Source organism: Macaca fascicularis, chromosome 16 (genome assembly GCF_037993035.2).
Source record: "Macaca fascicularis isolate 582-1 chromosome 16, T2T-MFA8v1.1".
NCBI classification, from domain to species: Eukaryota; Metazoa; Chordata; class Mammalia; order Primates; family Cercopithecidae; genus Macaca; species Macaca fascicularis.
Genome location: NC_088390.1, coordinates 74,621,283 through 74,633,552, shown reverse-complemented (window position 1 = coordinate 74,633,552; position 12,270 = coordinate 74,621,283). Strand labels below are relative to the sequence as shown.

Sequence of the window (12,270 nt, the reverse complement as noted above, 5' to 3'; positions counted from 1 at the left end):
AATCAGAATGAAAGCAGCAATGTAATTTAATTATTAATGAAAAATACATGAATGAAATGATATCATGGTACCCAGAGTAAGCCTATCAAAAGTCATAAAGGCAAATAGTTAAAGACTACACCCAGTCACAGAAGCGTTCTAAGAACTGTTGTAACCTGTAAGTAAACAGCACGGACTCTACATGCCAGGGGTTGGCAAACTTTTTCTGTAAAGGTCCAGATAGTAAATATTTAAAGCTTTGCAGGCCATGAGGCCTCTGTCTAGTCAACTCTGCCGCTGAGGGTCAAAAGCAGCCACAGACAATATATAAATGAATGAACATGGCAATGTTTCAATGGAATTTTATTGACGGATACTGAAATGTGGATTTCACAAGATTTTCACACAGCAAATATATATTTTTTTTCAATAACATAAAAACGTTAAAAAAAACACACACACACACACTATTAGCTCTCAGGCTGAAAACATAAAAAATAAACAGTGGACTGGATTTGGCCTGTGGACCACAGTTTCTAGCCCCTCCACCACACATCTGTAACATTGGCACAGGTCAGTACCGCCAGAAGCAAAACTCTGAAAACTAACAGTCCTGACCCATGGGAAAGGATTTATTGTGGTCAAAGTAATTCTTAGATCATAACTGCCCCAAAATAGGAACGATGAATAAGTTAACCCTTTTTTTTGGGGACAGAGTCTTGCTCTGTCACCCAGACTAGAGTGCAGTGGTGCAATCTTGGCTCGCTGCAACCTCCACCTCCCGAGTTCAAGCAATTCTCCTGCCTCAGTCTCCCAGGTAGCTGGGATTTCAGGCGTGCAACACCACACCCAGCTAATTTTTGTATTTTTAGTGGAGACAGGATTTTGCCATGTTGGCCAGGCTGGTCTTGAACTCCTGACCTCAAGTAAGCTGCCCACCGTGGCCTCCCAAAGTGCTGGGATTACAGGCGTGAGCCACTGCGCCCAGCATTATACACCGCGTCCGACATTATAGCTAACACATTTGCTAATTATGTTTTCTTTTTTTTCCTTTTTTTTTTTTTTTTTTAACTGAGGCAGAGTTTCACTCTTGTTGCCCAGGCCGGAGTGATCTCGGCTCACTGCAACCTCCACCTCCTGGGTTCAAGTGATTCTCCTGCCTCAGCTTCCCGAGTAGCTGGGATTACAGGCATGTGCCACCACGCCCAGCTAATTTTTGTATTTTTAGTAGAGGCGGGGTTTCGCCATCTCGGCCAGGCTGGTCTCGAACTCCTGACCTCAGGTGATCTGCCCACCTCAGCCTCCCAAAGTGCTGGGATTACAGGCATGAGCTACTACACCAGGCTGTTATTTATGGTTTCACTTCCCCTGATTAAAAAGATTGGCTTTAAGCTTGTTGACTTCAAGAGGTTTCAGTTAAAAGTCTATATAGGGTTCTATGCAGATTTTCTCTCCCCAAAAGTAAAATTATTCTAGTTATAAAAATGAGTTGGGCCAGGTGCAGTGGCTCACGCCTGTAATCCCAGCTCTTTGGGAGGCCGAGGCAGGTGGATCACCTGAGGTCGGGAGTTCGAGACGGGCCTGACCAACATGGAAAAACTCCGTCTCTACTACAAATACAAAATCAGGCGGGCATGGTGGCACATGCCTGTAATCCCAGCTACTTGGGAGGCTGAGGCAGGAGAATCGCTTGAACCTGGGAGACGGAGGTTGAGGCGAGCCGAGATCCCGCCATTACACTCCATACTGGGCAACAAAAGCGAAACCCCAAGTCTCAAAAAAAAAGAGTTAAGATCATGTACTACTCTTTTAAGACCTATGTATCCGCAACTAACACAAAATGTGTCCAAACCTTTTAACAAAGTTATAGGTTTTATACTCCAATAACATGTAATGCAGCTTTTGAGCATTTATTTGCCTTTCCCTTTGCTTAATACCTGGTGATAAAATAGAAAATGGATTATATGTCAGAATTCTCGTGCAGCAGATTCAAATCACCAAGTAGTATTTATTACATTTAGTTCCCATACTCCAATTCAACTATTGTAAATCAGAAATCATCATGATCCTTCAGCTGGGTGCGGTGGCTCACACCTGTAACCCAGCACTTTGAGAGGCCGAGGCATGCAGATCACTTGGGGTCAGGAGTTCGAGACCAGCCTAGCCAACATGGTGAAACCGTGTCTCTACTAAAAATACAAAAATTAGCCGGACATGTTGGTGCATGCCTGTAATCCCAGCTACTTGGGGGGCTGAGGCAGGAGAATCACTTGAACCTGGGAGGTGGAGGTTGCAGTGAGTCGAGATCACGCCACTGCAACCTAGCCTGGTGACAGAGCAAGACTCCATCTCAAAACATAAAAATTAAAAATTAAAATAAAAAAGAAATAATGATCCTTATTTTCAAAAGTTTGCAAATATGGGGCTCACAAATAGGGAATGAGAATTTAGAAGCCATTGCCTTTAAATCTTTAAACAGTGGCCAGGTGTGGTGGCTCATCCCTGTAATGCCGGCATTTTAGGAAGCCAAGGTGAGTGAATTGCTTGAGCCCAGGAGTTCAAGACCAGCCTGGGCCACATGGCGAAACCAAAATTAGCCAGGTATGGTGGCTCATGCCTGTAGTCCCAGCTACTCGAGAGGCTGAGGTGGGAAGATCACTTGAGCCCAGGGGGCAGAGGCTACAGTGAGTCCAGATGGCACCACTGCTCACAGCCTTGGTAAAGAGTGAGAGCCTGTTTCAAAAAAGAAAAATTTTGGCTGGGCGCAGTGGCTCATGCCTGTAATCCCAGCACTTTGGGAGGCCGAGGGGGGCGGATCACGAGGTCAGGGGATCAAGACCATCTTGGCGAACACGGTGAAACCCCGTCTCTACTAAAAATACAAAAAAAATTAGCCGGGCGTAGTGGCGGGCGCCCGTAGTCCCAGCTTCTCGGGAGGTTGAGGCAGGAGAATGGCGTGAACCCGGGAGGCGGAGCTTGCAGTGAGCGCCACTGCACTCCAGCCTGGGCGACAGAGCGAGACTCCGTCTCAAAAAAAAAAAAGAAAAGAAAAATTTTAATGGTTATGCACATTACTTAAAATGACCTATTTAAGGAATTCAGACATGTTACACGCAAAAATGATCACTGCTATAAGTACACATTGCATTGAGAAAAGAGACGCTGCCCTTGTTTTCAGATTTGTGTTTATATGGCATGTGTCCTAAGTGAGGGTGACCAGAGCCCAGAGCTGGGCCAGCCCCCGTTGCATAAGTAAGGAAACTGGGTCCCCCTAGTGTTCAGTTCTCGTAATGACTCTCTAAAGGTGCAGAACAAGAAAAGCGGAAAGAGAACTTAGAACTTCGCTTTCCATGTAACAACTCACACCCAAATCAAATTACTTCAATGACTATCCGCTTCCTACAGGGAAAATTAGACGGGAAACCTGATGCCCAGAACATTTCCCCAAATATTACTGAGAAAATACATATTGTGACCATGTATTTGTGTCATTTATACGCCTTTCCAGCAACTCAAGAACAAGCACACTCACTTCCCTAACAACTTATACACCCTAGAATTCGACCAAAACTTTAAACACCTTCTCTGCACCGGCACCTCCCATTCTTAGTCCCAACTTTGTCCCTGAGCTCCTGATTTACATCTGCCCGCACAGCAGGGCATGCATATAAAACTAGGCATCTTCAACTTAAAGTGTCCTCAGCAGAACTCTGGATCCTCCTCCTCAAACCCACTCCTCCACACATCCAGTCGGCTCTCCTTTCTAAATATATCCAGGAGCTGACTGCTTCTGCCAACTGCACCAGGACCCTTGATCCAAGCCAATATCATCTTAGCTGGATTATCACAGTAGTCTTCTAGCTGGCCTGCCTGCTTCCACTCTTGCAACACGCCACCCCCACCTTAATTTTCCATACAGCAGCCAGAGTAATCCTCTTACAGCACAAGTCTGATATAAATCCTTAGCCGTGGGCCCTGCGTGAACTGCCTAATGGATGCTATTCCTTTTCCCTCTGCTCCTGCTACACTAGCCTCACTGGCCCTTTATTTTTTTTTTTTTTTTTGGCGGGGAGTCTCGCTCTATTGCCCAGGCTGGAATGCAGTGGTGCGATCTAGGCTCATTGCAACCTCCGCCTCCCAGGTTCAAGTGATTCTCCTGCCTCAGTCTCCCAAGTAGCTGGGACTACAGGTGCCCATTACCACACCCGGCTAATTTTTGTATTGTTAGTAGACATGGGGTTTCACCGTGTTAGCCAGGATGGTCTTGATTTCCTGACATCATGATCTGCCACCTTGGCCTCCCAAAGTGCTGGGAATTCAGGCGTGAATTTTTTTTTTTTTTTTTTTTAGATAGAGTTTTCCTCTTGTTACCCAGGCTGGAGTACAATGGCACAGTCTCACCTCAGTGAAACCTCTGCCTTCAGGTTCAAGCGATTCTCCTGCCTCAGTCTCCCGATTAGCTGAGATTACAGGCACCCGCCACCACATCTGCTAATTTTTTTTTTTTTTTGTATTTTTAGTAGAGATGGGGTTTCGCCATATTTACCAGGCTGGTCTCGAACTCCTGACCTCAGGTGATCTACCTGCTTCGGCCTCCCAAAGTGCTGGGATTACAGGTGTGAGCCACCACGCCCAGCTTCTCTTACTGTTTCTGGAATTGTTCTTATTGTTGCAAGCTTCAGGCCTTAGCATTTGTGGTTCCCTTTGCTTGGTACTCCCTTCCCTGAGATGTGTATGCAATGTGACCCTTCAGTTTGATCACTTCCAAATGCCACCTCCCTAAGGAGGCATTCCTGTCTATCCTGTTCAGAATGGTACTTGTTTCTATCCGTTTACTTTGACATTAGGTTATAACAGCATCCACTTTGAGAGGCTAAGGTGGGCAGATTGCTTGAGCCCAGGAGTTTGAGACCAGCCTGGTCAACATGGTAAAACCCCTCTCTACAAGATACAAAAATTAGTTAGGCGTGGTGGCACGTGCCTGTAGTCTCAGCTACTTGGGAAGCGGAGGTGGGAGGACCACTTGAGCCCAGGAGGCAGAGGATATAGTGAGCCAAGATCACACCACTGCACTCCAGCGTGGGTGACACGGCAAGACTCTATCTCAAAAAAATAAATAAAATAAAATAAAATAAAATAAAATAAAATAAAATAAAATAAAATAAAGCATCTGTTTATTCCTTGACTCTCTGTCTCATCCACTAGTGTATTAGGGCAGGAGTTCTTTGTTCATTGCTATATTCCCAAGGCTCTGAGCAGGGCCTGGCACCCAGTAGGCGGTGCTCCATGAATATTGTTGAATGAAAAAATACATGAATGAATGAATGAGTTACAGACTTTTTTTCCCTTTAGTCACACAAGAGAAAAAAATGATATCTATTGACAGTTACAGCTCAGGAGAGTCTGTGCTGCTATGAAACAGCTGGAGAACCACAGGACACTGAAAGCATCGTGCTCAGAACCCACCGGTTCAGCATCCGAGGCTGGATGGGTCTCAGACTGCCCAGTAGTAGTGTACTATACAGGTGGGTCAGCTGTAAAGAAGAAAAAACTGATCCATGAGCCGACACTAAAGAAAAGAGTGGGATTAAATCAATACTGGGTTAAGTATGGAGGTCTGTGAGTTTGAACATATTGCCCCAATAGATTTTAACTATTTTCCAATAGACTTTTTTTTTTTTCCATAATGCTTTCTTTTAATGCCTCAACTAGTCACAAGAGCTTTACTAAATATTGCAACTATTGGCTGGGCATGGTGGCTCACATCAGTAATCCCAGCACTTTGGGAGGCCAAGGCAGGCAGATTGCTTGAGCTCAGGAGTTCCAGACCAGCCTGGGCAATGTGGAAAAAAACTCCAACTCTAAAAAATAAAATAAAATAAAAATACACTGGGCATGGTGGTGCACACCTGTAATCCCAGCTACTTGAGAGGCTGAGGTGGAGGGATCACTTGAGCCCGGGAGGTCGAGGCTCCAGTGAGCCGTGATCATGCCACTGCACTCCAGCCTGGGCAACAGAGCAAGACCCTATTTCAAAAATAAATAAATATTGCACGTCTCTTTTTTGGCACTAAGGCAGAAGTACATAGACTGATTTCTCCAACTTTGAGCGATCCCAGATGGCTCTACTTGAACAGAAAAGAAATTGAAAGTTCAATCGTGTATAACCCCTTGTAAACAATCTGGGGGGAAAATGGTTAGGTTCTGGCTGGTGATATTTTACTTCAATGAGGTCATGTAGCACAGTGAAAACAACAAATAATTCAACATTAGGGAGACTTGGGATCTGATTCCATTTTTGCCATTGGTTAAACAACAAGCAAGTTTACTCGGCTTGCTGCAGGCTTGCGTCCTCATGCATGAAATGGACTAAACAATCTCCACATTATTAATGCTTTACGACTCTGCTTTCCAAAAATGGAAATGCATTTGAAGACAATACCAGGCCCTTGAAAATGAAGGGGGGAGGGTAAGAAACAAGCTGCAACAGAGAATAGTATCAAGCTTTTAAAGAAACAAGTTAATAGCAAAGCCAGAGGCCTTTACAGTGTCTATGCCCTTTCAGCTTGAATGTCAGCACTGGCTGTACCGACAGAAGACTTGCATGACCTTTTCCTGAAATAAGCCTTCCTCTCCTAGCAACTCAGTATCATGGGTACATTTTTCCAGGTACACTAGAGTTGGGTACTGGTCTAGAGCTGCACCGTCCAATACAGTAGCCACAAGCCACATGGGGCTGTTGGGCACTTGAAAATGTGCCCAGTTGGAAGTAAGATGTACTGTAAGTGTAACATACACACGGGAATTTGAAGACGGTACCAAAAAAAAAAAAAAAAGGGATATAAAATATTCAGCATTGATATTGATATTGATTGAAATAATATTTTGGATGCACTGGATTAAACAGAATATACTATTAAAATTAACTCCACTCGCTTCTTTATGCATTTGCTAATACGACTACTAGAAAAATTCAGCATACATATGTGGCTTGTATTATATTTCCATTGGACGGCGCTACTCTAGATATCAGAATCTAGAAAGTGACTGAGATTCAAACTCTTCAATGAAGCATTTTTTAAATACTCTACTGGGAAGTTGATTCCACTCACTGCTCTGCTGCCGTGGCGGTCCTGACTTTCCAAGGCCATGCCCAGAGCGCGGCACACGTGGCTCTCCCCCAGGCAGGCCTGCACGGCGGGCGGCAGTGGAGGAGGTTACCCTGGGTCGCTGACGCCAAGGGAGGCCAAGCGACCCACCCCACACTTCTGAGCCCCGCCGGGGGAAGTCCCCGGGCGTGGAAACAGGCGGTGCGCCGGCCGTTCGCAGCTGCTGAGCCCGCGCGCCCGCACCCGCCTGGGCGCAGCCGGGGACAGCGACGCGCTTCCTGCCCGGGAAGGGCCCGAGCGCAGGGCCGGCTATAGCGGTCCCGCAGCTGCCTGCTTGGATTTTAGCACTCCCGCTCCCAAGAGGGAGTAACGCGTCCTTCTGTCCCTCTTAGGGCTTGAAATGTAAATTATTCATATCAGGGGAATGTGTGTTTCAAAAAGCAAGCTAAACAAGAACGGACGGGTAATCCTCGCCAAATTCTTCTATTTAACCCTCACCATTAAAAGTCTGAGGCCTGAAAAACCTCTTGACCGGAAAGATACCAACTCCACAGGTGACTGGGATCAGGATCTACGACAAAAATGAACAGCATTCCAAATTCACTAATTTCTAAGAGTATTTAGACAGTAGAAAATTATTAATTCTTTTTATTAGCTCAATACTTTGTTCATTCAGCATTCAGTATTCTCTCCAGTTAATTTTAATAGCAAATCACCATTTTCTAAAATGACTTAAATGGGTTCAATCAAGTAGGAGAATGAATCCAAGGGAAACCACTGACTCAGATATAAAATGTGCCTTACATCATACTGCAAACATCAAACAATGAAGAATCTAGGTTTCAAATTTATACATATATATATATATCTCAAGTCTTACCCTCAAGGTAAGATAGGAAAGTGGGAAATGCTGTCTGCTCACTGGCATTCCATATTCACTGTAATTTCTAGATTTCCAAGATACATCTATCTAGCAGAGGTGATTTGTCAAGTCTGAGGTTTTCCACCTCCACCCCCATAGCAATGGGGCTGACGTTCACGCTCTGCAGGTCCTCATCAGCATTCATGGCACCCCGACAGATAACCCCATTAAACTCTCTCCCTGACTCAAGTAAACACTTCACAACGTAAGAAGGTGAGAAAGACATTATTACTGAAATAAACCTGAAAGTTGCTCTAAATCTATAGAAAAAGTGCAACACTCACAAATATAAATACCATTACACACTATTTGTAAGATCCCTCATAAATAAATGACTATGTTATAGCTCAGAACTGCAACAGAACTCCCACCACCAAATGTTGTGGTAGTGTAAGGACCATTGTTATTTTCACTTACAAATATTCCTGAGAGGTCATATTTTAAGCGGCTAAAAACTGATACAAGCTGTTCATTCTTTCAGGGATAAGGTGACAACCAGCAAGAGAAAAAAATGAGGTAATGCACTCCAGAGAGTAAGGAAGTCTCTCGGAAGAGGAGGGCTGTGGTGACGATCAGAGCCCACAGACGTCCAAAAATGTGACTTGGCTGGGCCTAACAGAGGGGAGCAGCTCTTCTAAAAACAAAATCACCCCCTGGAAATTATGTTGGTTGGTTCCTTGGGATATCTACCGTTCTTTTTCAAGTTATTTACTTGCTCGTTACCACCAGTCCCAGCTTTCTTGGGAGACATAAACATATTTGCGGAATGGAAATAAAGTGCTTGCTGCCACAGACCAGGCCAGTAAGATAAGAAGATAAAGAGTTTCTAGAGTTTTTATTATTCAGTTTCAATTCAGGTACCTGAAAGAAGGTTCTAGTGTGTTACTCTGACACAGCACAAGATCAGTAGTTTATTCCGATGAAGTATCCCACCCAAATGAAAGCATAACATGCAAGTAGTCATTTATTTCAATCACTCCTATTTGAAGGTCCTTATTTTTGGAGAACAGCCAGGCATTTTATTATCCACTCTTTCCATTCCTTAAAGGCTTCCACGGGTTTCGGTAAATTCCCATTACCCTCACGACTGTGTTCTGGAGTTGCTCCAGGTGTGCCAGAAGATTCGTCATCAATCCACCTCACCAGTGCCTGGAAAAACAGGAAAGATGCGCATTTCAACAAACCACAGCAAAATACTATCAGGCAAGAGAAGAGCATTGGCCTCTAGATCATAGAGTGACATCTTACCCCACGAAGATGCTGCATTTGATAATGATGGTGTGAATATGAAATAATGCTTATGATATACCGAGTGAAATGGCGCATACCAAATATACACAGAATTACAAATGATGTCAAAAGTATGCACTGAAAAAAGATGAAAAAGAAATATACTCATTCTTACACTTTGTTACTAGCATGATAGGATGTTATTTTTTCTCAACTTGCTAAATATTCCACAAGGCATTATATTAATTTTTTGGTTTTTTTTTTTTTTTTTTTTTTTGAGACGGAGTCTTGCTCTGTCGCCCAGGCTGTAGGCTGGAGCGCAGTGGTGAAATCTCGGCTCACTACAAGCTCCACCTCCCAGGTTCACGCCATTCTCCTGCCTCGGCCTCCCGAGTAGCTGGGACTACAGGCGCCCGCCACCACGCCCAGCTAATTTTTTGTATTTTTAGTAGAGACAGGGTTTAACCGTGTTAGCCAGGATGGTCTCAATCTCCTGACCTCGTGATCTGCCCGCCTCTGCCTCCCAAAGTGCAGGGATTACAGGCATGAGCCACCGCGCCCGGCCGGCATTGTATTAATTTGACATGTACGTATATACATATATAAGTGTACACATAGGGATGGATAGACATATGTATGTGAAAACACGTGTGTAGACATTTCTGTGCAGTCACCTGAATGCGCAGTCACATCCATGAGTAGCCACATGAATGTATATTGATGTTTGTAGGCATGTGTGGGCACACACACACGCATACTCAGATTAGGTACTTTCCTTCTTCCTTTTTAAAGAAAATCATTTTTTCCTCCTAATGAACATCATACCTCTGTCCCATATTGGAAAGATAAATCTTGTCCACACACTTATAGGGTTTAAAAAATGAACTTTGGCCGGGCGTGGTGGCTCACGCCCGTAATCCCAGCACTTTGGGAGGCCGAGGCGGGCAGATCACAAGGTCAGGAGATCGAGATCATCCTGGCTAACACGGTGAAACCCCATCTCTACTAAACAAAATACAAAAAATTAGCCAGGCGTGGTGGCGGGCGCCTGTAGTCCCGGCTACTCGGGAGGCTGAGGCAGGAGAATGGCGTGAAGCCAGGAGGCAGAGCTTGCAGTGAGCCGAGATTGTGCCACTGCACTCCAGCCTGGGCAACAGAGAGAGACTCCGTCTCAAAAAAAAAAATGAACTTTGCCACACATATCAATATTTATTCTGTTCTGCAAAGTCAAACTCTCTTGCCCTTTGCCACACATATCAATATTTATTCTGTTCTGCAAAGTCAAACTCTCTTGCCCTAAATGGAAGAGAAGCAGGGAAACTTCTACTATTTCGCATAGAACTGTAAGCATAAATCACTCAAAGGCAAGCTGAAGTTTTTAAGAAGGGCATTTCTTCGCATGTTTTTAAACCACAGCTTCCTGCTTATCTTTACACTAATTTCCTCTGATAAATTATAACTCTAGAGAAGGATATAATAGAAACATCAGTTTGCTACTCAGATAACCACTTCCCCCTCTTTACACTGTCCACCCCGCAACTTACTTTGTATCTTTCTACAATGCTGAAGCCAACAGCACACTGCAACTTGCGCAAACAGATAGGACAAAGGTTTAGAGGGCGCCGGTCAGCTTCTTCCAAGTGGTTGGAGCCTTGCATTAGGCATGCCAGCCACTGGCAGTGTCGCAGTCCAAATATGTGTCCGATCTCATGGGTTAAAGTCTGCAAGACAATCATGTTGAGGCTTCATAAGACCACCATCACATTAAGCTACACGTCTCTTCTTTTTCTTGCTTCTCCAGGAAACACAGGAATCAACTCCCTTAGTATTATCACCGAAACTTCACCCCGTCCAGACCGTCAAAGACTTAATAATCCCTCATCTCCCCAAATGTCTTACTGCCTTTCTGCTATAGACTTCCTCAACCTCAACACCGCTGACATGTTGGACCGACAATACCAGGTTGTGGGAGGCTGTCCTGTGCCCTGCACAATACTTTGCAGCATCCCTGGCTCTACCCACTAGATGCCAACAGAACTCCCTCCCTGATGGTGAAAATCAAAAATGTCTCCAGACATTGCTAATATTCCCTGGATGGCAAAATCACCCCTGGTTGAGAACCCTTAATCTAGACTAGGGTACTCGTAATTCAGATTCTGGGGCCCTTCCCCTAGAGATGCTGATTTCAGTAGGTCTGGGAGAAAGGGGGCTTGATGTGCATGCTAATGAGAACATCAGGTGGCAATGACACAGGGGGTAGTTCTAAGAGGCGTAGCTCTCAAACCCCAACAAATAGTACAGGTGAAAGCAGAATTTCTCTAGCTGAAGGAAAAGCTCATCTCTCTGGCTATGGAAAAAGGAGAGATAGGCTTTCCACAAAAGCGAGCTGGGGATATCAGGAACTGCCAGGACAACTACAGTCAAGGGTAGCCTGGAGCCCAGGGCAGGAAGGCCCATGCTCCCAGAGAGGCCAGAAAGCAGAGGTCCTCCAAAGGCCTGGGGAAGGCAGCTTTGCCCAATGACCACAGTAGCTTGAAAAAGTAGGTCACCCAGTAACACCAGAATTCAGGAATTACACTAACAGCATGTGGGTACAGCCAAGGCTGCCTGTAACTAGTAGTACAAAAAACTGGCACTGATACTGTAAATTTCAACATTAAGGTATCCATTTAAATTGTTTTACTGATCATTTCAGTCAAGCACTATGCACCAAAATTATACAAATGATACAAACTCATTTATAATATTACCTTAAGGACTGACAATATACAATTTACGGAACTAAGATCTCTTTTAAAGAATCGTCCTGTTGGATTTTTTTAATAACTTACCTTACAGGATCGAAGTAGTAAAACACTAGTTATTTCTGGAATATAATAGTTGTTGAAAATTGAATAGTCACTTGAAGATGTTTTTTTGAGTTTCTTCACTTTGCCTTCATAGCGCATGCTATAAAAATCACTGCCATACCTGGCAAAGCTGAATATCCCCACACCTACAAAAGAGGACAAGCAGCGACAGAATGAGAGT

The 12,270-nt window shown here is 44.4% G+C and overlaps 2 protein-coding genes across 33 annotated transcripts in view; both read right to left on the bottom strand.

Annotated features, from left to right (window-relative positions):
• The window catches only part of ARSG (arylsulfatase G), a 147,456-nt gene extending 140,097 nt beyond the window's left edge, over positions 1–7,359 (bottom strand). For all 10 annotated transcript variants that reach the window (XR_012426057.1, XR_012426056.1, XR_012426061.1 and 7 more), the window contains exon 1: positions 7,092–7,359. The gene's annotated coding sequence lies outside the window, so the exon portion shown is untranslated. The remainder of the gene's footprint in view (positions 1–7,091) is intronic.
• A 1,467-nt stretch (positions 7,360–8,826) lies between these two features.
• The window catches only part of AMZ2 (archaelysin family metallopeptidase 2), a 59,342-nt gene continuing 55,898 nt past the window's right edge, over positions 8,827–12,270 (bottom strand). For all 23 annotated transcript variants that reach the window (XM_045374518.2, XM_065531898.1, XM_065531897.1 and 20 more), the window contains 3 exons: positions 12,072–12,235; positions 10,785–10,961; positions 8,827–9,159 (listed from right to left, as the gene is read on the bottom strand). In XM_045374518.2, the coding sequence (XP_045230453.1) occupies positions 9,004–9,159; positions 10,785–10,961; positions 12,072–12,235 (497 nt within the window). In that variant the 3' untranslated portion in view covers positions 8,827–9,003. The remainder of the gene's footprint in view (positions 9,160–10,784; positions 10,962–12,071; positions 12,236–12,270) is intronic.